This window comes from Diospyros lotus, chromosome 3, assembly GCF_014633365.1.
Source record: "Diospyros lotus cultivar Yz01 chromosome 3, ASM1463336v1, whole genome shotgun sequence".
In the NCBI taxonomy this organism is placed as follows: Eukaryota; Viridiplantae; Streptophyta; class Magnoliopsida; order Ericales; family Ebenaceae; genus Diospyros; species Diospyros lotus.
Window position 1 is genome coordinate 40,822,694 of NC_068340.1, and position 27,783 is coordinate 40,850,476.

At 33.7% G+C, this 27,783-nt stretch overlaps 2 protein-coding genes across 2 annotated transcripts; one reads left to right on the top strand and one right to left on the bottom strand.

Moving 5' to 3' along the window:
• Positions 1-7,553: 7,553 nt before the first annotated feature.
• Positions 7,554-9,360, bottom strand: LOC127797622 (UDP-glucosyltransferase 29-like). The gene is made up of 2 exons (XM_052330688.1): positions 8,606-9,360; positions 7,554-8,437 (listed from the first exon to the last, which is right to left on the bottom strand). Exons 1-2 carry the CDS (start codon positions 9,237-9,239, stop codon positions 7,716-7,718), a joined length of 1,356 nt encoding a protein of 451 aa, XP_052186648.1. The 5' UTR covers positions 9,240-9,360; the 3' UTR covers positions 7,554-7,715.
• Positions 9,361-25,626: 16,266 nt separating this feature from the next.
• LOC127797009 (UDP-glucosyltransferase 29-like) lies at positions 25,627-26,985 on the top strand. Its single transcript, XM_052329400.1, has 2 exons — positions 25,627-26,438; positions 26,532-26,985. Exons 1-2 carry the CDS (start codon positions 25,627-25,629, stop codon positions 26,983-26,985), a joined length of 1,266 nt encoding a protein of 421 aa, XP_052185360.1.
• The last annotated feature ends 798 nt before the right edge of the window (positions 26,986-27,783 follow it).

Below are 27,783 nucleotides of genomic sequence, written 5' to 3' on the forward strand. Positions count from 1 at the left end.
GATAACATATAATTGGGACTTATGATTTTATTAATTATCAGGAAACGTTTTACTTCGCAGCGGGAGTGCAAGAAGGGTAAAAAACGGCCGTGTAAAGGCAAGCTCCTAACCCTCTCCTCGTGCTTTTCAGTTCCCGTGAAAGACCCCGTGATTTCTCGTATTTAGTCTTCTCCCTTACTTTGTTTTGGCACTTAGCCTTATCTGTTGAAGTATTATTCATTTGTTTTAATTAAATTAAATCCGAGACTTCTAGCATTTTATTTGTTGTGAGCCTATGGGGGTTTGTACCGCCCCCACTCCTTTTGGGAATGATGCCGGACCCAGCTTGGGAACTAGGTTCCTAGACGGGCGAGTTTATTTATGATTTTATGGGGTTTATTTACAGTTTTTCTCGGATTTATTTATGGTTTGGTTAGAGCTATCGAGCAGTAGGGCAGGGGTCGGTTGTTGGTGACGCTGGGGTAGACTATTGTACGGCCCTGATGTGGACCGTCGGGTGGACACTCCTAGTCACTGACCGTTGACCGGTGCCGGGCACTGCTGATTAGCTCTGCCGGTATGTGATTTACTGCATGATTAGATACATTGTATTACTGTTCATGATTTGATATACGCATGGGTACGGGATGCATATTGGGATATCCATTTATTGAGAATGCTTGGACACGGACATTCTAGTTTGGTTAGGTTGCATCCAGCGCGAGCATATGCATGGCGTGTGGTTTACTATGTGGGCGGAGCATGGCCTGATGCCTGGATGTATGGGCGCCTTGTATCACGTTGATGCTCACTACGCCATTGCATTTCTATGTGCATTGCATGGATACTGGTAGTATTTAGTTCTCGGACGGGAGTACCGTTCCGAGGGAGCCTATGGCTCGGTTGTCGGGAGTACCGACGGATACAGGTGACGGGAGTACCGGCCTGGGACAGCGCGCGCAGGTTTGTGGAGACATTTGTTGCCTTTCAGGGCAGCGGCAGGTTAGTATGGGACTTGGGTGCCAAGTGTCTTATGTGGGCCCCAAGGACCGGTATGTGCTTTTATTTTGTTATGCTATTGAGCTGTTGTGTTGTAGCGTCTCATGGCTTGTGTGTACCTGGGGGTTTATTCTAGGGTGAGATTTCTGGTTTTGTGTAGCCTTCAGCCTTTTCTTCCTTATGCTTGCTGAGTCTCTCGACTCACCTTGCTTTCCATCATTCCAGGTAGTGGCGGCGTGGGCCATAGCAGGGGAGTCAGCTTTAACGGTAGAGTCGGTGTGGTGTACAGGCAGTCTCGTCAATCCCTGTCAACTCTGATGGTTGTGTAGGGTCTACTCTATTATTTTGTATTGTGCCAGGTGCTTTCCTCTAGTCTCGTGTATGACGGCACAGGAGTTCGAGTTTATTTATTTATCTTGTGACCGCTGTGTTAGCGGGGTACCCGTAGTGCATGCATGTCTTGAGCTTTGCTTCCGCTGTTCTTATTTTCACGTATGCATGCCGGGGTGGTCTTTGTCTCGTGTTTCATTATTTTTTCCCTTTCATAAGTGCTCCCGTTCAGGTAGTCCGGGCGGCTGGGATATCCGGGCGAGGGTGCTTACATAAAGCACGTACGTCATAGCCATAGAGAGAAAGTATACCTTGTACCGTATCACTGCCCTCAGCTGCCTCGGCGGCTGTCACTGCAAACGCCTTCCCCTACATCTGTACCCTCTCAGTGGGCCCTAGGCGCTGTGCTACTGGTAGGGGTAATGGTGCTCCTGGGCCCGGTGCCCTAGGTGTAAACTGTCTCTGAACTGGTCTGGGCCCTACACCTCCCGTCCGTGGCCCTCCAATCTGAGCTGGCTGGGTGCACACGTTCGAACGATGGCCCCTCTGTCCACAATGAAAGCAAATGACATCCTGCCCGGTGGCCGGTGTAGCTAGTCTGGGCCCTTGTGGACAGTCCCTCTTCAAATGTCCCAGCTGACCACAGCGATAACACATGTCCCGACGAACATCCTGGCACTGCCCCTGGTGTCTCTCATCTCTTGTATCTGTCGCCTGTACCTCAGGAGTAGGAACAAGATGCCCTCTACCTCGCATCGGCGGTCTACCACGACCTCGTCCACGACGTGCGTCCATGAGTTTTACATAACTAAAATTAATTAGAACGCACTTCGAAATTAAGGACGTGACCTAACACTCTAACTCTACCTAACAGCTTTGGTGTACAGTTACTTGTCCCCCAAATTGACTCAATGACGCTCTGATACCAACATTATAAGCACCCCCGCCCGGATATCCCAACGACCCGGTCTATCCGAACGAGAGCGCCTACATAAGAGAAGAGAAACAAACACAAGACAAAAATACCCTGGCATGCATACATACGAAAAATACAACAGCGGAAGCAAAACAATATACATGCACGCCTACAAGTACCCTGCTGGAACAACAGTCAAGGAGTATATAAAAATATACAGACACCTGTGCCAATGATAAAAGATACAAGGAACAACCGGGCACAGTCAAAAATGAGAGTCAGAACTCTTAACAAAACATCAGAGAAAACGGGGGCAGCGAACTGTACACCCTACCGACACGGCTGGCTGCTAGGTAGCGCGGTCCTCGCCCTCGACTTAGCTTTACCCTTGCCTGGAATGATGGAAAGCAAGGTGAGTTGCAAGACTCAGCAAGTTTATAGGAAAATGAAGGCTGTAAATGAAACAGAAGAGGAGATCATCCCAAAAATAAACCCATATGTACATACAAGTCATGTGACGCAACAACGCAATAGTGCCGCATAATAAAACATATACCGGTCCTTGGGGCCCACATAAAACACCTGGCACCCAAGTCCCATACCAACCTGCTGCTGCCCTGAAAGGCAACATAAATCACCACAAACCTGTGCGCACTGTCCCGGGTCGGTACTCCCGTCACCTGTATCCCTACCGGTGCTCCCGACAACCGAGTCAAAGGCTCCCTCGGAACGGTACTCCCATCCGAGAACTAATAACTACCAGTAACCATACAATGCATATAAAATGCAAGGCGTAATGAGCACCAACGTGATACAAGGTGCCCATACATCCAGGCATCAGGCCATGCTCCGCCCAAGTAGTAAATCACACGCTATGCATATGCCCGTGCTGGATGCAACCTGACCAATCTAAAATGTCCGTGATCAAGCATAACCAAATCATGATGATCCCATCATGCAGCCCGAACCCATGTTCATATCAAACCATGCAACAAAAATAAAATAATCAGGCATGCTATAATCACATAATGGTAGAGTAGGTCAGCAGTGCCTGACACCGGTCAGCGGTCAGTGACCAGGAGAGACCATCTAACGGCCTAAAATAGACCGTATAACAGTCACACCGTCACCGTACAGCTAACCCTTGCCCCCACTGCCTAACCACTCTAGCCAATAAATAACCAAAAATCTAATAATAATACCCGACAGCTAAGAACCTAGCCCCGGGTGAGTACGACATCATTCCCATAGACTTGGGGGTGATACAAACCCCCATAGGCAATCAACGAATAATACCCTCGAAACCAGGTTAATAAATTAAATTATTAATCACACCGTTTAAATTCCATAATTTATTAACAGCCAAATCCAATGAAGGGAGATCAAATAAATTGACATTGAAAGAATCGACAATAAGAGTATAAAGAACTTGCCTTTCTGAAGATAGCCTTAAGCTCAATTTGACCAAACACGGTCAAAGTTATACAAACTGCAATATTCTAATTATAGACAAAATTAATAAAATTGGACTCCAAATAAAATTTCAACCGCAGAGATTATTAATTACTAGCTTAGGTACATACCTGGAATATTAATTTTGGGATTAAACAGAGTTTAATCCAATTTTTTTGAAGCCAAAATTCCTCAAATTCTCCCGCGAGCTGCTGTTCCTTTTCTGCTATTTTTCTTACTGATTTTCTACACAAAACACGCCCGAAATCGGGCTTTAATTGCGGCCAAAACGAGCAAAAGGGGGGGCGCCACGTGACAACGCGCGGCTGGCCGCTGGAGAGGCCACCGCCTCTATCAAAACGACGTCGTTTTGACCTCTAAGGGCTGAATTAAATCAACCAAAATTCCCCCCCTCGCGTGCGCCTGCTCGGTTTTGATCTCTCGCCCGCAGCTTGGTCACCCTCACGCGCGACCGCTCGCGCCCGCATGCCTATTCAAGCTATATAGGATTTAAGTTATATTTAAGGTGAATTTTTGGCTTTTCTGTGATTCACACCAGCACCCCTAACTTTCCATTAATTACACTAACACCCACTTAATTAATTACATTAACACCCGAAATTTCTAAAAATCCCACAATTAAATTTATTTTAATTTTTCTGTAATTCCAGAAATTCCTAAAATAATTAAATTAACCATCTTAATTTCTTATTTCCTTAAAACGTCATAATTTAATTTTATTTAATCACCACAAATTATTTTAATATTTCTTTTAAATCAAATTATCCCAAAATTAATTTAATTTGTCATTTACGAGCGTTACAAAATATATACGAAAAATATCTTTATTAAAAATACTATATATTAAAATACAAACGAGAATGGAAGTGTAGTATATAGCTACTCTGTATATTAAGTAGTGAAAATTGCAAAAGCTAACCATGTCTCAAAAAAAAAAAAAAAATCGTTTTTAGTCACATTTTTTAAAAAAATTATTTTAGTCACTCAAACAAATTAATTACACTCTATAGCCACTTTATCAGTTTTGATCTTGTCAATTAATTTTGCAAGTTTGTCATTTTTTTTAAGTTTTAACCTATCCAATTTTGAGCCTGTCACATTTTCAATTAAATACAGTTCTTAAAAAAAATAAAAAATTATAGAGTGTAATTAGTTTGTTTGGGTAGCTATGAAGTATAATTAATTTATTTGAGTGGATGAAAATAATTTTTTTAGAAAAATGGCTAAAAACAATTGTTTACATTTATTTTGTACTAAAAAAATATACTTAGGTGGCAGGTTGAAAGAGATTCATATCAATGAGAAAATGAAATTGGGAAAGGACTTTCCATTTACTTGTAAATATACTAAAAGATTATAGGTAAAATTGTAATATGATCTTTAAAAGTGACGAGTCTCACTTTTAAAAAGCATAAACGACATTTATTATTTAAGAGTATTTATATACTTGGGATTATCGTCTTTACGCGATTCTCTATTACTCATGCTTTGAATTTTGACATAAGAGGTAAATCACAAGCAGACTCTTGGTCCTTGCCTAAATTGAGTATCGAATTTGTAATTTATTGATACTAACTCTAATACAGGGTAGATCCATGCATGAGCTGTCCTGTGTTGAAGCTCAGGACAACTCATAATTAAAAATAATTTTTTAATATAAAAAATAATAAATTTTACTAATAATTTAGTCAAGAAAATTCTAGTCCATCCCAAAATTTGTGATATATAATTTTATACCTCAAAAAAAAAAAAAAATTAGCCCCCTTATATAGATTTTCAAATCCGTCCATGTTCTAATATATCACTTATTCTTCATTTAACATAGATCCTTAAGATTAAAAGTAACTATATACTTCAAAAGTGCATCGAGGGTTTACCAAACATTACTTTTTAAAATAACAGTATAATAAAACCGAACAAGTCCTAAGTCTCAACAAAGTAATGGGTAAATGATATTTTACATTGCCAATCGACTATCGGAAGGATATTTAAGAGATCGCGAACCTCGTAAGTTGTTGTGATAACATTAATTATTAGCGTTTTTTATTCTTAAACGCAATTAATAATAGTGAGAGACTAAATAAGACCAAGAAAAAGTTTCTAAAATTTTAAGCTTAATACATATAGGGTCCTTTTAATAATTGAAAATAGGGCAAATAACAAAAAAAAAAAAAAAAAACTCAAACCTTTTCAGGAATTTATAAATTTATCTAAATATTTTAATTTTGACAATTGTATCCCAATTAACTTAATTGAGTGCAATTTTATCCACGATTAAAATTAATTTGAGAGACATCTATCGTTGTTGACGTGACATGCAACTTGTCATAAAAAAAAATATATGAGTGGGATCTATATGTACACAAGAAAAAAATAAAAAATAAAATTATACATATGAATCTCACTTATATGTGTACATGTAGGTCTCACTCATATATTTTTTTTATGATAAGTGACGTGTCATGTTAATAATGACACACATCTCTCAAATTAATTTTAAGTATTAGATAAAATTACACCTAATTGAACTAATTAGGATACAATTGGTAAAAATGAAACATTTGGATAAATTTGTAAATTTACAAAAAGGTTTGGGTTTTTTTTTTGCTATTTGCCCTTAAAAATATGCCATTTAGCTCTTGATGTACAAAATTTTAAGATTCAAAATCTCAACTATTAAAAATTATTATTTTAAATTCTTGACTGGACGTTAGTTCATGTCTGAACGCACCTATTTTCATAATTGACACGCTACATAGATGATCAATTAACAATATTTAAATAGGCTGACTAATTTTTTATTCTCTCTCAATAATTAAAAAATATGATACTTAATTTTTAATATTTAAAAATGTCAAAATTTTATATTTTAATTATTAAATATTATTATTTTAAATTTTTATCGAAGACATGAAAAAAGGATACATAAAAATGCTAGTATGATGTATAGAAAAGTAAAGGTGCATAATATAAATTCTTAGTGTTACACAATACACATTTTTTATTATAAAGTATTTTTATGATATACAAAACACTTAAATAAAAAATTGGGATAGTGTCACGTCTAGGAGATAATTATATATTAATGTCAAATGGATTGGGCCAACCAAATGCTGGTTTGTGGACCCCTTGATGGTCCTCTTGTCAAATCTATGGCGAGTAAGTGGTCTGGTGCAATCAATGAGCGTGAAAATGTTTATTTGGTATTTGGTTTTAGAAACGATTAAATTTTTATTTTTATGATTTTATTTATATTTGTTATCTAAATTATTTGAAACTGAAATTATTGAGTAAATAAAAAATATAAAAAAATTTTATAAATATATTTTTTAATATAAAGAGTTATAAAAAATAATTATTTAATCAAACACAAACATAAATATCATTATTTATTTAAATAAATATAAATATAAATATAAATTACTTTTATCTTTAATATAGTTGTGAAATAGAAGCCAATTTCTAATTTATTTTTAATATTGTGAAACGGTTTTGAAATAATTTTAAAATTACAAAAAAATAGTCTGAAAATATTTTTTAGATATTTCTTGGTATCTTGAGATAAGAAACGTTTTGAATCAAAATGACGCCATTTCGATATTTTCATAGATTAAAATTTATCATAACCTTTTTTAAATATAAAATATTTTTATCACATTATTTTAAATAAATTTCTATATATATAATAATAATAAACAGATACAAGTCTTATTTTTCTAAAACTAAGATGTGAAAATTTAACACGATATCTCTTAATTACAAGATTAGTAATGTGAAGCAATTTTATAAGAAATAAATAAATTATATTAATTACCCTTCAATCATTCATGCAAAAAATTAATAAAGAAGACTTACGTGGACAATGAAAATAAATTTTAAAATAAAATTGTGTCGTCTCATTCGTAAAAAAGAAAAATAATAATCTCCTAATAAAAAAATTATTAAAATAGATCTTAAAGTTAAAAGAGTATCGTGTTCGGGTTACGGAACGGTCTCGAGTTCGGGTATCGTATTCGGGTTAAGATTTGTTGTTGATGCAGAGGTGCACGAATTCTTCAACTGCCATATCAACCTCTTCTTCCCCCATCACTCTAATCTTATCTCTAAATTCTCTTGCTTTAACCCTAATTTCTTCTCCATCGTTCTCCTTCACCACCTTCCTTATCGCCTCTGCAATCTCCTCCCTGCTCAGCCTCCCATCGCCGCTTCTCTTCACCTCCACCGCCACGCCGGCCCCCTCCACTAGCCGAGCGTTCATCGGCTGGTCGAGATGCATCGGAATGGCCACCATTGGAGCACCAAACTTCAAGCTCTCCAGTATGGAATTCCACCCGCAGTGGCTCACGAACCCGCCGGTGCTCGAATGGGCCAGAATCCTCGCCTGCGGCGCCCAATCCTCCATAACCAAGCCTCTCTCTCCGACTCTCTCGCAGAACCCTTCCGGCAGCGCTTCCGAAACGCTAACTCTCTGGCCCGCCGGAAACCTGACGACCCATATGAAGTTCGCCGTGCTGAGGTCCAGCCCGTGAGCTATCTCTTCCATATCGTCCTTGGAGAGGAAGTACTCGCTCCCGAATGAAACGAACACGGTTGAGGAGTTCTCCTTTTTGTCGAGCCATTGCAGGGTCTGGGTCGTACGGTCGTCGTCTTCCTCGTCGCCGGCGTCTCGAACCAGTGGACCCACGGCAAAGTAATTAACATTCTTCTCGGACAATTCCTTCAGATAATCAAAGCCCTTTCCTGAATTAGAAAAGGTCAACGAGAGTGAGTAATTGATTCTATGTGATTATTATTTGAACATTCAATAAGAGTCAATTCGATGTGATCACCGGCCTGATATGCCCACCAGATTGGACGGCCGGACATATTCGAGCCGGATCCAAAAATTATATACAAAACTTCCCTTACCCTCTAGCTCTCTGAAAGTGTTGAACAAAGTGGTGGTTTTTAAAGCCACGGGAGAAGAGTCTCTGGCGCGTCCATTCGTAAAAGGCCTGATCATGTCCTGAAACTGCTTCTCATGGAACTCACCGAGCCGGATCTCCGGGAACGGGAACTCAACGTCCGGTTTCTGGATCCGGTGGACGAAGAAGGCGCCCACCGTTGCTCCGGTGGAGATGAACCGGACAGTCGGAATATCATACTTAACGGCGGTGGCTGGCAGCTGGTTGTAGTCTTGGATTATGAGGTCTGGTTTCAGGGTTTCCAATATGACGGAGAAGCTCGGCCCGGCCATGTCGAAGGCCTTCTTGAGGCTGGGCATGAGGTGGGAGGGGAGGCCATTGGTGGTGTGGCGGTCCGGCGGAAGCTCCGGCGAGGACGGAAGGTGGAATTCGACGAACTCGATTGAATCATCGTCGCTGGAGAACTTTTTCTTCTTCTTGAGGGAGCCGAGAATCACCGGCGTGGAGCAGAAGTAGATCTGCAAGTCCCTCCGGGAGAGCTTCTTAGCGAGCTCCACGAATGGGGTGACATGGCCGTGGCCTAGCCATGGCAGCATCAGGATTTTGATCTTCTTGCTTTTCCTGGGCTCCATGGTCATCGAGCTTGCTGCTTCAGATCGATCCCAAGCCACAGTTACAGAGAAGTGGGAGAATTTCGAAGATGGTGTTGGGAAATCAATGAAGAATGAGTCCTCTTTCACAGCTTGCTGCTCGTCTTCTAGCTCATTATATATATAGCTAGAGGTTTCTTTTCTTTTAAATTTATTTTGGTTCGGTAAAGAATGGAAGTTTCTTGGTTTGTTCATCAATGGCAGCTTGCAGTCTTTAATTATTATCTTGAATCAAGCGGCTGAAGAGTTGTGAAAAAGGGGTTAAATTTGTTTGACTAAGCAACCTCTTAATGAGATTTGTTTAAATTACAATCACCATCTTTGTGGTTTTTGAAATAACGTAGATTTTATTTAATGAATATGAAAAATTGACAATTTTATTCATTGTATGTAAAAAATTTCCTTTTTCATTATCTCTCCTCTCTTTTCCAACCTTATTTTCAAGGATCTCTACTTTAATCATTGTCATTACTCATTTTTGGCAAGTGTCAACATCCCTTAGGTTTCTTCTCTAAATAATGAGAAACTGAGGAGAGAGAGAGAGAGAGAGAGAGAGAGAGAGAGAGAGAGAGAGAGAGAGATTGGGGTGGCGTAGAGATGACCTTATTGTTAATTTGTGGGTTATTAGTGGCGGATGACTTTATTGTTGATTTGTGGGTTATTAGTGGTGGAGACTATAGAAACAATGATGGGTTATTAATAATGGAGTGTAGTAACTTTATCTCTCATTCTTTCAATATTAACGATGTTGTGTCCAATAGGGGTTCACTAGGAATCCCATTGCAATCGATAAAGTTTTCGATGAAACCCTGTCGATCTCAAAGGCTCTATTTCTCTCTTGGTTGATTTATTGATAATAAAGTTTCACTAAAAGATTTATTCATTTATCACTTTCTCCTTTGATTTTCAATGAAATTTTGAATATTATATTTTTTTCATGATACATTGAAACTTGAAAGAGAGATGAAGAGCATTTTGTTAACTATGAAAAATAACTAATTCAACATAATAACTATATAATATAATTTTATTATATATAGTACATATTTTTTATATTTAGTAATGGTAATCTAACGTTCAATTTAAAATAAATTATTATAAATTCTATAAATATAAAAAAATTAAATATCAATCTAACATTGACCGTTTTATATTATACAAAATATCTAAAAGATAGATTCATAGATCTTTTCAAAAAAAGGGTTCATAGTATTTGGCAACGAAAGTACAGTTTCGTTGAATTGAATGGGCAGTGGAATTCTAGAAATCTACGTGCGTCCAACAAATTCAACGTCATCAGTGACCAAAGCATAAAAAGTGCTCCCCCGGAACACTCTTTAGCCAAACCTCCATGATAAATGATATAACATTATGCATCGAGGGATGAGAAAGATCAAAATAATTTATGGGCCTATGCGAATTTTTGTAGGGGTTATCAATCTTTGGGTTTTTTCACGTTTAATTTAAGAATTTTTTTATTTATATTTAACATAAAAAATATCCAATTAATGTTATTTATTTTCTCACCTCCTCGTGTGACCTTATAACTGATCCTAAATCTTCTTCTTTTTGGAGATTGTCATCCTAAAAACTTGTAAGAAGCTGCTCCTTGTACAGACCCTTGAGCCCCGACGCCACTCCCTGCCCTTATCGAACTGCTTTCACCAATGGTCGGCTCTAATACAACTTATAACATTCCGCATCAAACGAGAATTAGCTTACCCTGATGGACTTACGTGAACTTCTCAGGGGTCACCCATCCTTGAGTTTTTCCAGCTCAAGCACGTTTAACCCAATAATTCTTTGTCTACATTTAGCCCAAAAAATATACAACTGATATTGTTTCATTTCTTACTTATTCTCGATATATACTACTCTTTTCTAGACTCTTGGAATATTACAAATGAAATATTATTTAAATACTTAGTTATGATATTATTAATGATATTTGTGTATTAATATTGATCACGTGCATGGCCGGCGCCCCTCTCACTATCGGGCAAATGCTATGTTACCCGATAGCATAGTGGGCAACATAGCATTGCTATAATATTGCTTCAACAATTTACGTACCTTTTAACGGTCAACAATTTTTTTTGTATAGGCTTCGTGCCCGCGTCCAAAAAGACTTTTATCCATTGGTAAGGATTTAAAATACTTAGAAAAGAAAATTCTGCTCGGTTTCAAGACTTTAAAGACAGGAATACAATGAGTTTGTTGGTTGCACAAGACTTAGAGCCTTGTAGAACTCTCGCCTCTCAAAGTCTACCATCTCTAATTTGACTAGAAATGAAAATTAGAGACGAAAAAAAATATTAAAACTCGATTGATGTGATGATAATTATTAAAATTTTAAAAAAATTACTAAAGCCTCAATAGGTCCGAAACTGGGTGCCCTACCCATTGTCTAAAGTCAATTGTTTTGATTTTCAAAAGAATACTTTTTTTTTTTTTTTAGTTTAGTCCGCACCGTTGAATCCAATTCTACATGTGAAGAATATTTTAGAAGGAACTGGATCTAATTATATATTTTAATAATAATGGGTTTGCCTTGAATTAGCATTAGAAAATGTTTGGTGTTATATATATATATTTTAAATATAGACAAAACTTGAGATGTAAGATAATTTTTTGAATAGTACCCTAAATTCTAAATTTATTTTTTATTATGAATTAGAGGTCACGAGTACTTGAAAATCTAAAATTTTGAAAATAGAATTAATTTTAGTGAATAGTCACTTATTTGATGATTCTACTCGCTTTGGCCAAAAATGTACAGACACGAGTTATCGATTTTTATATTATTTTAAATAATTTTTATGTATAAATCACAACCCTATACTTTGTACCCTAAATTTGGATTGATATAAATTTTTTATTGTGAAGAAGGGAGTGTTTGTTGGACAACTAAAAGGAACAATCTATGTGCCTTGTGTTACTAAAGGCAAGGCCGGCAGAGAGGATAATTACTTGATATCAACATTAAACAGAAACCTTTACATCATCGATCATATTGACTTCTAGTTACTAGCGGCGGTGCCTAAAAGTTTAGTTTAATTGAAATAATTAAATTAAATTGATATAAATTTTTGGTTTGATTCAGTTTCAGTTAAGGGTCACTTCAATTTCAATTAAAGATTGGTTCGATTTAGTTATCAAATTAGATAATTTTGATTATTTCGATTCAATTTAATTTTTTATTGAAATAATCAAACAAACAATTTTTTTTATTTTTTTGGGTTTTTTTTTTCATTTTTTGATTTTTTTTTCTGTTTATTCAGTTCATTTTTTTTGGATTTTTGGGTTTTTTATTTTATTTTTTCAATCTGTTCAATTTTTTTTAAAATTTGTTCAATTTTTTGGTTTTATTCAATCAATTCAATTTGATTTTTTACACTATTTTAGTCTATTCAATTCTAGCATTTCAGTTAGTTTGGTAACTGAATCGACTAAATGCTTACCCCTAATAGTCAGTTATGAGTAACGTTAATTATTGTTTTACAATAATAATTAAAGAGTAAAAAATATATTTATTTTTAATTTTAAAATAATTTATTTAATCAATAATAAATTTATCATATTTCATAACGTTTTATTAATCAATAAAATTATTTTTTAATTAAAAAAAGGTACAATAAATACATTTTACATGAAAATGAAATGCATAATGGTTATAAATACAATAACGGTAAATGTATCTTATTTTTAAATAATGTGTGCATTTATAACATTTTATCAACTAATGTTATTGTTATGTAATTAACAACATGCAATAAATGATTTTTATAAAAAAATATTTTTTTAATACTATCCACAATTATTAATAGATTAACGTTTTTGGATAATGATTGGTGAGTTTTTCGATTACTATCATCTTTTTTAGTCGTTTTACGTATATATAGCAATAAATATATTTTATTTATTAAATAATTTAACATTTAAATAATCATATTAGTTGGTTAAATTATTCAAAATAGGATATATTTATTGTCAGTAAACAAAATTATTTGAATGTTAAAAATATATATAATTAGAGACAAGCATTCTATCGGTTCAGTTTTTAAATTGACCGAATTGTTCAAACTGTATAAATTGAATTTATGAACAAAATTGAACCAAAATGACCAAATAAATGCTTAAAATGAACAAATCAAAAAGTCAAAAAATCGAAACAATCAAATCAACAAGAAAAATTGAAAAAAAAAATTAAAAAATCAAAAAATTTAGTAAAATAACAATATTGTTTGTGATACTTTAGTCGATTTGATTATTTTAATTTATTTTTAATACTAATACCGAACTCAATCAAAATAATTGAAATTATTAAATTTAAAAATCAAACCAAAATAACCTATAGCTTGAACTATCAGTTCGATTCAATTATTTTAATTTAATTAAAATGTTACCCACTTCTATATACAATAAATATATTTATTGATACCCAACAATTATATTTAATACAATGAATGATGGCATTCTAATTAATTAAATAGTGTGACATTAAAAATGGTTATGGAGGTCAAGGAAATGGACTTGTCACATGCTTTCAAATGTCAAACCGAATTTTGTGGGTATTTGGATCACAGAAAGCATATTCAAAGCATTGAAATTGGCATTAATTTGTATGAATTTGTTGCTGGTTGTTGACTGGATCAGGATGCTGCAGCAGGGGGAATTAGGATTCCTAAATTAAGTTATTATTGGCGGAGCCACCTGAGGCCCAGTGAGGGCAACTGCCCACTGGGCTAGATTTATTTATTTTTTTTTATAATAACTTATTATTATAAAAAATTATATTTTATTTTATTATTATAAATAAAAAAATAAGTATTAAAGAAAATAAATATATAATGGCGTAGTAGTAATCATCATAACATTTTTTTTACAATTTGCTAATAATTTTTATTTTTTTACAATGATGATATAAATAAAACTAAGTGTTGAAAAAAATTATGAAGTAAAGAAAGCAAGCATGAAGAAAATTTATATTGAAGAAAATAAACAAATTAACAAAGCAAGTATTGAGCAAATTGATATTGCACAAATTCCTATAAATTCTAGACTAAGAACTACAATAATGGATTACAATGTTAATTTTCAGGACCAAATTAGAAGAGTCTACTTACAAAGAAATCTGTGTCAGCCTCAAAATCAAGACGATTTATTCCAGCTTAATTTAATGAAATTGGTAATTGGTTAGAACATAGTATAAGCAAATATGTCTCATTTTGTTTATACTGTTATCTTTTTAAAACAAATAATGGGGAACGAGTAGATGATAATTTTTTCATGAAAGAAAGGTTTAATAATTTTTTTTTTAAATATATACTTTAAGTTCATATTGGAGATGATAATACTGCGCACAATTAAACTCGAAACAACTGTGAAATCTTAATAAATCACGAGAAAAATATTGAGATAGTCTTCTTCAAACAGTTAGAACAAATATTGTGTGATTATTGAATTTGTCTAAATGCATCAATTGATTGTATTTGATTTCTTCTACGGCAAGAACTAATTTTTGGTGATTATGGCAAGTTTAAAGATTCAAATAATCAATGTAACCTTCTTAAATAATTATAATTTGTTGTATAAAAAATTGTAAGAAATAATTATAAAAAAATATTTTAATATTATTATTATATTTTTAAAATTATATTTTTTATATTTAACTTCGTCCACTGAACAAAATTCTGGCTCCGCCCTGCCTAAACTTAAACAAATAATAATAATCCTTAAAGTTGGTGAATTATTCAATTCCGTTGGTACAATTTGACTGCTGGCATGCACTTTGTTGCTGGCTTTTGGTAATATATATTTTGTATTTTATAATATTTTATAAAAGAGATGTTTTTAAAATTTCTCGATATACTTTTTGTCGAGAAGAAGTGAAAAATTAATTAAATATTTTTTATTATACAAATATATATGCATGCATGTATAACACTATAACGGAAGAGGACATTTAAATAATTTCACATCTATTTTGACAAAAAAAACATGTTAAAATATCTTGAAAAATAATATAATTGAGTCGCATTACCAAGACATGGATGAGGCTGTTCAAGAATTGGTGAAGCTTTGTGAGAAGATGAAGAAGAACCCTCCTTTTTAAGGGTTTTGTTTTTTTTTTTTTCCGACAAAAAATTTGTACCAATACTCGTTAAACAATCTTTAATAATTAGCATGAAAGATATACTTATCCGACTACTAAATATTGAAAGATTTTCTCGAGTTTCTTTCCCTTTCTTTATCATTATTGTTAAATTTGTAAGTTGAGTCATTCGAATTTCCTTGTTAGGAATCTTTAAATAAGTTAATGTGTTTATAAAATTAAAAATATATTAAAATTAAAATTCAGTTGCAAGTTAATTCGATAAACTCAATGGCTTCTTTGTCACTAATTAAAATGTCTCAATCATTCCTTCTTATTTCATCCATCATTTTTCTTAATGCCAAAGTCAAAGTCAGCTACTTAGCAGTTAGCACTAATTTTCTTTTAAGCTTCACTATATACACTTCAAAATATTTAAAAAATATGATTCATAAAACTCAAACTCGACTGCGCGCATGCATACATATATATCTCTCAAACGAAACAATTCATGTTTGTTGTTGCTAGAAATAGACCAAATAAAATTTGTAATGCGAAGAGCTCAAACGGAGGTTGAGTTAGGCAAAGAACTTGATTTGTGTGCCGAGATGTAGTAAGGTATTTATTTGAGAGATACTCACTGTTGTATATGGGATTTTGGGGCCTTGAATCAAAATATAAAAATGGGCTCCCGAATCATAATGTATATTTAAATTTTATTTTTTTATAATAAAATATAAAAATAATAAATAAATATTCATACCGTATCAAATAATAAAATCAAAAATTTTCTAAATAATCAATTAAAAACTACTCTCCTTATAAGATAAAAATATCAATCAAATTTATAAAATCAAGTTGTTTAAGCATTTTTTTTCTTGATAGACAATGTAACCAGCCATTTAATCTATCTTGTGACATAATTGAGCAGAAATAACTCTTCATTAATTTCAACTTGAAAAAATTTATTTTTGTAAATGTAACTATAACTAGTATAGTCAGCAAAATTATATAAACAACACAAACATATGATAATATAATAACAAAACATAAATTCTCTACATATTACTTTACATGCTGCTCTATGTATTTCCAAAGTTCTTTAATTTTTCAATTGATCTCAATGGGGAATTTACTTAATACCCACTATTGGTGAATAATTTTTTTTTCCTAAATTAATGAATGTATAAAATTTTAGTTATCCATAACCTATTACGAGAGCTTTTAATCCACTAAGACATATATATATTGTAAAAAAAATAACAAAAATCAATAATTTAGTGAGTTGTTCTTTGAGAAAGAGAAAGAAAGAAAGAGAGAGAGAGTTTGCGGGAGAGATGTTTGATTAGGGGGGGGGGAGAGATTTATGTATGGGTAAAATAGTAAAATTCCTCTCAAATTTATGGACCTCTAAATTGGCATAAATTATGGATTCTGAAACAATGGCCTCTTAGATTACTCTATAGGTTCGGGGCCGGAAATACTCAAGGCACAAGTTCCCCCGAACAATGGCTAAATGGTTCTTGTACATCAACTTACTATTTCTTCCTAGCTTATAGATCGAGTTTCTTGTCTGGCTCTTCCTCTGCTTGAGTTTTCCCTAATACAATTTTTATTTGTTTTATTTTAGCTACAACAATCTTAAATCTTCTTAAATATTAAATATTAAAATTTATGAAGCTCTAATTAGGCTACCCTCACTATTTTGTAAAATTCTATTTTTTAGAAGATTTTTTATATAAAATTACATGAAATGATCCTATTATAATTAGAAATACCCATTAATTAATCCTACCTAAATACTATATTTTAATTATAAACAACTGTTGATGCCAATTTAATTATAAAAAATTAAACATAAATGTTGATACTTTTTTAATCCTAAGCCAACTCATTTTGTGTTAGAGCTTTCAAACTCTCATACTAATCGTATGTTATTATATATTTATAAAAAGATAAATTTATAAATATATTTAGATAGTGTTTGTTAATGAAGATATAAATTGAAAAAAGAGAGATATGAAAAGTATTTTAAACAAAATATTTTCTATTGTATTTGTTAAATTTATCTGGCGACGATTGAAGAAGAAGCCATATCACTTTGTATTTGGGTTTTTTTTTCCAGATAATCTCCAGATAAATTTATCTTGATCCTTATAAATAAGAAAAAAATGACGCATGTGCTTTTTAGTGTATTCTAAAAAAAATTAACCAATGGTTTGATAAAAATTTGGAATGTTTTTAAATCTTATCATGATCATCCATATCTTGATTCGAAAAGCATTCCAATCTTATATTATTCATTTTATCGAACACTATCTTAATATATATAATAAAATAGTATTTGTTAATTAAGATATAAATCGAAAAAAGTGAGATATGAAAAACATTATAGAAAAAAATATTTTCTATTGTATTTGTTAAATTTATCTAATGACCCTTAGAAAAGAAGTCGCATGACTTCTTATCTAAGTTTTTTCAGATAAATTTATTTCTCTTACTCTAGATAAATTTATCATCGTCCTTACAAATAAGAAACAAAACGACACACGCGTCTTACAATGTATTCTAAAAAATTAATAAATATTTTGATAAAAATTTTAGAATAATTTTTATCATTATCTTGACCATCCTATATTTTGATAAAAAAAAATAATTTTATCTAAATATAATTTTACTTAACATCTCCCATAATGAAAAAAACATCACATCATAACTCTTTAACATTAGCCTTTTCTTTATATATCATGTGTTATTATGCATTTATAAAAAATAATAAGATGAGGTTTGGATATAAAATAATATTTTTAAATTAGAAGACCATCACTTTGAAAGATTCGCATCGAACAAGATAAGAGGATGAGATGGGAGATGAAGAGAGTGCGATTTTGTTCACCCCTTTTAACGAGTGACCATCACCCTCAGTGTTTTGAGGGTAAAAAATAATGGAACGGCTGCATGGAGAGTAATATTTGACTGCTGTTTCGTTATTTTTTATCTTCAAAGCACTGAGGGTGATGATCACCCCGTTAAAGGGGGTGAACAAAATCGCACTCAGATGAAGACTGTATAAAGGTTACCGTGATAGACTTCAGGAATGATTAAAAGTATCATTAATGTCAAATTGGGCCAACCAAATGAAACGATGGTTTGTGGACAAAGGGTTTGATGGTCTTCTTGTTTAGTCTATAGGGAATAACGGATAAAATTAATAAATATATATTTAATTTTAAAGTTATAATTATTTATTTTTTAAAGTTTAAATTACAATCAGTTATTCACTTAACTTTACTCAACGACAATCATCCATCACTTGTTATAACTCTGTCAACTATTACAAAAGAAAAATGCTAATGAAATCTAACGTGGTAAAAATTAATTTAACATACATTCACTTAACTTTGAAAATGTAACTATTTATTCATTGAACTTTGCTCAATGTCAATCATCTATCACATCGTTACATCATCGTCTGATCTTGATAATTGATTAACCAAAATAAAAATAATTATATATATAATTAATTTGTAACCTGCGAATCCAGAACCTTGCTTCCTCTTCTGCACCTTTCTCTTGCCTTTTTCCCCTCGCCCTCACCGATCGCCATCTCGTCTTTGCCCTCACCCTCACTCGATCATCCCTCTCTACTCGCCCTAACCGGTTTTCCCCTCGATCGCTCGCCTCGCTCTTGACTCTTCTCACTCTGTCGCTCGCTACCTCTCCCTCGCCCTCGTTGGCTCGCCCCTTTAGCCCTCTATCTGTAGCATCCCAAAAATTTGGAGACAAGTAAAAATAATTAATTTTGGTGTTTGATGATATTTTAGAATATTTGAAAATTTTTGAGAAAATATTTATTTATGATATTTTGAAGAAATAGGAAATTAAGATGCTTAATCAAATTAATTGGATGTATTTATGAAAATAATAATAAAATAAAATATAATAAAAATAATAACAATAATAATAGAAATTATAATAATGATAACAATAATAATGATAATAACAGATTTAATCAAATTAAATTAATTAGTTAACTAATTAATATATATATATAATTATATGTGTGTGTGCGTGGCCTTATGTTGGCCATTACCTTTTTGTGGCTTAGAAGCCACTTGACTTTGGTATATATATATAATGCAATCTTGGGTTGGAAGCCATTAAAGGCTTCAATTGAAGCATGCTGCGCTCACAGAAATAAGGAAGAGAAGAGGGAGCTCGGGCAGCGCGATGAAATGGAGGAAAATCTGAAAAAATGGGAAACAAATTTAAGAATCTTGAGATTATTTCATGATTAAATTAGTCAGGTAAGTGGGTAAAATTATTATAAGTATTATATGTTTAAATCACGGATTTTATACGGTTAGATTTGATTAATATAGGCCGTAAACTTATTATTTTTTTGTTAAACGTTTTACTTCGCAGTGGGAGTATGAGAGAAGCTACGATCGGCCATCTACAGGCAAGCTCCTAACCCTCTCCTCGCGTTATTTATTTTCCGTGAAAGTTTTTGAGATTTCTTGTACTCTAAACCCTTCCTCACCTTGATTCGGTGCCACGCATTAATAATAATATTCCGCGTGGCAACCACCCTATGACTTATGTTTTATTAAATGAGATTATTGTTAAATGAATGAGTTAATAAAATGATGATTTGGTGTCATTCTTTCTGTCCGTTACGGAGCTTCGTACCGCTCCGCTTCCCTTGGGAATGATGCCAAACCCGTTGGGGTTAGGTTCTTAGAAAAAATGGTTATGGTCAGAATTAAGAGAATGTGTTAAAAGAATCTATTATGTATGTTGAGATGGTTTTATGTGAATGAAAAGTAATGAGAATGGTATTACGATGTTATGTGGTTTTGTACATGAAGAATTATGAGTTATGAAGAAATGTTATGTAAAGTTAAGTTGGGAAGATATAAAGTCAATAGTGTCAGTAAGTGTGTCTAAGGGTATGGGTACAAAGCCACTGACTGTCAACCGTGAGTCGTGGCAGTTGATGGCTGGATGTATGGGCGCCAGTCATCGGTTATTACAATAAGCGCTAGACGGCCAAAAGAGATGATACTCTAAATTCCCGCATTGGTTTGTGCATTTCATGATGTGTGTGCCACAAGAGGCCGGGTTGCATTCACGTGGGGACATGCTTTGTGTGTGATGAGATGTATGAGCATTTGCACGACTCAGTTGGTCTAAGAGCCAATTTGGGTATTCTATGCGAGCATATGCATTTAGAGCATGCTGCATGTGTGTATTCTTATGTGAGGCGTAGCAGGGCCTGATGCTTGGTTTATGGGGGCCTTGACATCACGTTTATGTTACAACGGCCATTGCATTTCTTACGTGTTGCATTGCATGATTTTATTATTATTGTTTCTCTGAACGGGAGTACCGTGCCAGGCGTCGGGAGTACCGACTTATGTCAGGATGTAACGAGTATCAGGAAAAAACCGGGGGTTGGAGTCCCACGGTAACAACAAGACCGGGGGTTAGAGTCCCACGGCAACGGAAGAATAAGACGACAATGACAAGGAAACTGAGGTGGAAGGGAAATGAAATGGTAGCCTATGTTAGACTATAATAGGTTTGTATGCGGGACCTGGGTGCCAATGTGTGACTTATGTGGGCCCCTGGATCCTTATGTGCAGTTAATTTTATGTTATGCATGTAGAAGTAAGGCACGTATGGATCATGACATGGTGTGACTGCATTGGCATGAATTGCATGGGGTGTCGTGGGAAGAGTCCTATCCTAAACCCTCAACCTTTCTTTCTAGAGCTTGCTAAGTCTCGCGACTCATGTTGTTTTACATCATTCCAGGTACGTTCATCGGGGTTTGGGTCCAGACCGTCGTATCATGGTAGCAAGTGCAGAGCTCTCCCGAAACTAGATCCTGGGTGTCGTTGCACTTCTGTTAAGGTTAAGGTTAATGTTTACGTTTTTTTTAAGATTGTCGTATGTTGTGTAAGCCTAGGTGGGCCCAAGAGATGAATGGTTTTGTAAAGATGTTTATAAGATGTTATAATAAAAAGAGATTATGATTTTAATAGGGATTGTGTGTGTGTGTTGTAGGTGCATTATTGTTCGATATCATTTTAATAATGACCCTCTCACGGATCCTCTATCCGCAGTAGGGACTCCGGGAGACGGGTCGTTACACTATCGCTCACTGCCTTGCTGGTCGATTGCTATCTCTTTGGCTTTTTTTCGCTTAGTCTCACCTCGCTTGCTAAACCCTTGTTTCAGGTAATATATGTATTTATAGAAGTTGAAATACAATCGTTGAATTTTATGATTGGCAAATGCAATCTCTCATTTTTTTTCTCTTTCCAAGTATTAGAAAAATAACACCACAAGAAGATTGTTGTCATTTTGCAATCCCGCGTGTTACTCCTGTTAGAGTGAAAATTTCTAATTTGGGGTGCCATTTCGACAGTTGCGGAGATGGCACCCCAGATGGCAACTTTCGTTGGAGTTGCTCTAAGAGGTTTTGTTTTTGTGCAATCCTAATGATGGTTAAAGTATAATAAATATATTTTATTTTAAGATAATGTGTATTTATTATGTTTTAATTTTTGTTAGGAAACACTTCTATAAGTTAACAAAAAATGTATTGTATTTTGTAGCATTTCATCAACCAATGTTATTGTTTTGTAATTAATAAAATGCAATAAATGATTTTTCATAAAACAAAAGTTTTTTAATGGGATTCACAATTATTAATAAATTATCGTTTTTGAACCATGATTGGTGAGTTTTCCGATTATATCATTTTTTTGGGTCATTTTACGTATTAAATAATTTAACATTTAAATAATCTTAATAATTTGATAAATAGTTCAAAATATGATATATTTATCGTTAGAAAATAGAATTATTTGAATATTAAAAATATATATAATTAGAGATAAGTATTTGGTCGGTTCGATTATTAAATTGACTGAGTTGTTCAAATCGAATAGACTGAGTCTATGTAAAAAATAAAACCAAATCAATCGAATAAATGCTCAAAACGAAAAGTCAAATAAATCAAAATAATTGAATCAACCGAAAAAAAATCAAAAAACATAAAATTTGGTTAAAAAAATGTCATTTTTAACACTTGAATCGATTCAATTATTTTAATTTATTTTTAATATTAATACCGAACCAAATCAAAGTAACTGAAATTATCAAATTCAAAAATCAAACCAAAATAACTTATGGCTTGAACTGTCAATTTGGTTTAATTATTTTAATTTAATTAAAATGTTACCCACCTTTATAAACAATAAATATTTTGTTGATACCCAACAATTATATTTAATACAATGAATGAATGGAATTCTCAATAATTAAATAGTGTGGCATTAAAAATGAGAGAAATTCTATTAACAGCTCGTAAAATTACTCTTCACAGCCCACATTCCATCAAAATTTTTAATAATTTTAAAATACCTATTTTACCCCATAACCAACCCTCTCATCTGATCACCCCTGATCGTTGGCCGTCACTTCGCGTCTCTCTTTCTCTCTCGTACCATACACACACACACACACACATATATATATATACAGCAAGACACAAACATATACATATATATACACACACATGAAAAAGATATATATACATACACATACAAACACACCTATATATATACACACACTCACACATACATATGTAAATATATATATACACACACAGCATGGTTGCGGCCATGGCAGCCACGACCATGGAACCTAGCACACACACCTATATATATATACACACACACGAAAGCATGGTCGTGGCCATGGAAACCTTTGCACCTCACGGTTTAGGGGTTTTAGCAATCCCCGCACCTCGCGGTGAGGGGATTTCTCAAACCTTTGCACCGTGAGGTGCGAGGGTTCGAACTCGATTCGGGTTTTAGAAACCTGAATCGGTATTTATTAATATATATATTTTTATTTTTTTTTATTTTGGGCCTTATAATTTTTTTACTCTTTTTTTAAAATATCATTGATTTCATATTATTCTCACACATATATTTAAAATATAAAGTGTAAAAATATAATTAATATGAAAAATAATAAATATAATTTAATTTATGAGTCTTTTCATTTGTCTTATATATTTTAGACATAGTTGGCACATAGAAAAATTCAACTATCTTTTTTCTCCATCAATTTCTACTGAGTAATTAAAAACCCCAAAATAAGTAACAGTCAATAATAAAAAAAATCAAAACTAACGCTAAAGTAGTAAAGTATAATTTAATGAACAAAAAATTAAAAAAAAAAAGAAGAAACATTACTTATGCAATTGCAAAAATAAAAGAATCCTCCGCACCGCAAGGTGCGAAGGTTTGAGAAACCCTTGCACCTCGCGGTGCAGGGGTTTCAATGGTTGCAGCCATGCATTGATTTTTGACTTATCACCGTCTATCAAAATTGTCAAAGATAAATTACCAAATAATACAAATAAATAAATATTAAATATCTGTATTTTAAGTAATTATAATTTAACTAATTTTAAATTTTAAATCATAGTGTTGAATTTTTAATACTTAAAAAAAATTAAAATTAATTAATTTATCTTATTAAATTACTTAAAGATACACATGATTTAAAATTTATCTTATTGATTTAAAATTTAAAATTAGTTAAATTATAATTATTTAAAATTTATTTATTTGTATTATTTTTTTATGTTTTTATTATAATATAAAATTTTAATTAAAATAAAAATAAAAAACATCTTCCGCAGTCGGGGAACCCATCGTTCCTCGGCTCAGGCCAGTCAGGGAACCCTGGGTTCCTTAACTGCTACCATGGCCGCGGCCATGCTTTTTGTATGTGTATATGCCTTTGCATATATATATATATATATATATATATATAAAGAGAGAGAGTGTGTGTGTGTGCGTGTTGGTCAGTTGCCATGGCCGATTTAGTAATACCGGCTACATGTGTGTATATATATATATATATATATATGTATGTGTTTGTGTATGTATGTGTGTGTGCGTGAGAGAAAGAGAGAGGCGAGGCGGAGATTGACGATCGAGGGTGGTTGGAGGAGAAAGTGGATTGTGGGTTGTGGGCTGTAGACTGTAGGTTGTGGGAAGGTAAAATAGAAATTTTAAAATTGTTATGAAATTAGAGGTGGTGTGGATTATAAAGAATAAAAATATTTCCTAAAAATGGTTATGGAGGTCAAGGAGATGGCCTTGTCACATGCTTTGAAATGTCAAACCGAATTTTGTGGGTATTTGGATCACGAAAAGCATATGCAAAGCATTGAAATTGGCATTAATTTGTATGAATTTGTTGCCGGTTGTTGACTGGATCAGGATGCTGCAGCTGGGGGATTTGGGATTCCTAAACTTAAACAAATAATAATCAACCTTAAAGTTGGTGAATTATTCAATTCCGTTGGTACAATTTGACGGCTGGCATGCACTTTTTTGCTGGCTTTTGGTAATATATATTTTGTATTTTATAATATTTTATAAAAGAGATGTTTTTAAAATTTCTCGATCTACTTTTTGCCGAGACGAAGTGAAAAATTAATTAAATATTTTTTATTATACATATATATATGCATGCATGTATAACACTATAACGGAAGAGGACATTTAAATAATTTCACATCTATTTTGACAAAAAAAAACATGTTAAAATATCTTGAAAAATAATATGATTGAGTCGCATTACCAAGACATGGATGAGGCTGTTCAAGAATTGGTGAAGCTTTGTGAGAAGATGAAGAAGAACCCCTCTCGATGAAATTGTTGGGTTGTGTAAAAAGATTTGGTGCATAATTTCCCATAAACAATGAAGTTTATCGCTAATAATTTTTTTGAAGCCCTATGCATAAATTTTAGTAATCTATGCCTTAAGTCAGCCCTTGGATGGAGATAAATAAAATAATAAATAAAATAACAAAGACTTTAAATCTCAAAATCACTTAATTGTTGGGTTTGTCTTAATTTTAATATTAAGTAATTTTTTTAAACTTATGTTAACAGATATTCTATCAATTTTTATTAACAGAATTTGATAAAAAAAAAACAAAATAAAAATTGAATTATAATAAAAATTAAACTTCAGTGCCTGGATGAAAAAAATTAATGTACAATAAGTAATTAGTCATAAAATTTTAAATTTAAAAACTAATAATCTAATACATGATAATGTTTCTACAATTATTATTATTATTATTTTCATTTTTATTATTGGCATATATATATATATACATATAAATAAGGAGAAAATTGCATTTTTTTCTTCTTCGTTGAGGCAGGGGAGCAGCTAGCCATGGAAGCCAGAGAGAACAGCAGCATAAGAGTCCTAATGACGCCATGGCTAGCCCATGGCCACGTCTCCCCCTACCTGGAGCTCGCCAAGAAGCTTGCAGAAAGAAACTTCATCGTCTTCTTCTGCTCAACGCCCATCAATCTCACCTCCATTAACAAGAAGCTCAGCGGTATGTCTGATAATCCAAAATACTCCGGATCCATCCACCCAGTCGAGCTCCACCTTCCATCCTCGCCGGAGCTTCCGCCCCACCACCACACCACAAAAGGCCTGCCGGCCAGGCTGATGCCGGCCCTCAAACAAGCTTTTGACGCGGCCAGCCCTGGCTTCTCCGCCCTCTTGCGGACCCTGAATCCGGACGTGGTTGTTTACGACTTCAGCCAGAAATGGGTGGCGGATTCCGCTTCGTCGCTCAACATTCCGGCCGTCCAGTTCCTAACCCTGAGTTCATCTTTCGTCTCTTTTTTCCTCCATCTCTGTGAAAACCCTGGCGAAGGATTCCCTTTCCCCGAAATTCATGATCGGGAATACCTTCAAGATAAGCTCAAAGCCTTTGGGCCCAGTGGAGACCCGGAGATGGTTCGTTTCGTTGAGAGCCTGAAGAAATCCAGCGACCTGGTTTTGATAAAAAGCTCGAGAGAGATAGAGGGAAAGTACATGAATTATCTCTCGTCTTTAGTCGACAAAAAGATTCAACCGGTTGGGATGCTGGTTCAGGATCCGATGGATCAAGAAGGGAACGAAGAAGAGATCATGGACTGGCTCAAGAACAAAGAAGAAGCCTCCACTGTATTCGTCTCTTTCGGATCCGAGTACTTTCTCTCCACTGAAGAGATTGAAGAGATAGCTCTTGGGCTGGAGCTCAGTTCGGCCAACTTCATCTGAGTTGTCCGGTTCCTTTCCAGCGAGAAGATTAGTGTTTCAGAAGCATTATTGCCAGAAGGATTCATCAAGAGGGTTGGCGAGAGAGGAAAGATCGTTCCAGGCTGGGCGCCACAGGCGAAGATCCTGAAGCACCCGAGCATTGGAGGGTTCGTGAGCCATTGCGGATGGAATTCGGTTCTTGAAAGCATATCATTCGCCGTTCCGATCGTGGCTTTGCCGATGCATCTCGACCAGCCATTGAATGCGACATTGGTTGAGGCGATTGGGGTTGGTTTGGAGGTCATAAGAGACCGGAGTGGGAAGATCAATGGAGAAGAGCTGGGTAGGGTTATAAAGCAGGTGGTGGTGGAGAAGAAGGGGATTCAAATGAGCTGTAAAGCCAGGGAGTTGAGAAAGAAGGTCGCCATGAAAGAGGACGAAGAGATGGATGAGGCTGTTCAAGAATTGGTCAAGCTTTGTGAGAAGATGAAGTAAAACACTCTTTTTTAAGGTTTTTTTTTTTTTTCTCCTTTAACGATGAGAAATGTATGCCAATAACTTTTTAATTAATCTTTGATAATTAGCGTGGAGAGTATACTTATCCAACTACTAATTATTGAATTTTTTTTTTAAGTTTCTTTCACTCTCTCAATTATTATTGTTAATTCTGCAATTAATTGACTCCTCAACACGTCTTTAAAATCAATTAAAATTGTATTGAATTGAAGCTAAATCATGAGTCAACTCAATAAACTCGATCAATGGCTTCTTCATCAATAAAATGTCTCAATCATTCCTTCTTATTTCGTTGAGATCATTTTCCTTAATGCAAAAGTCAAAGTTAGCTCTTTAGCACTAATTTCCTTATAAACTTCACTATATACACTCCAAAATATTTAAAGAATACTATTCATAAAACTCAAACTCGACCACATATATATATATATATATATCCCTCAAATGAATTCAACTCATGTTCGTTGTTACTGGAAATAGAAATAAAATTTGTAATGCGACAAAACTTGATCTGAATGTCAAGAAGAAGTAATGTCTCCCTCAGATAGAGGAACGAGTTCCCTGGACAATGGCTGAATGGTCCCTTGGACAGGAGCCTTCTTAGCAATTTAGCGAATAATTTGTGTATAATATATGAATTATTCTGTATTTTTATTAAAAATATTATACTAGTGTATTTTAAAATATTCAGATTAATTTGCTTATTTTAAACTTAAAAAAAATAAAATATGTATTAACTGAATTTTAAAATATTCGACCGAAAAATTCGTATGCTTC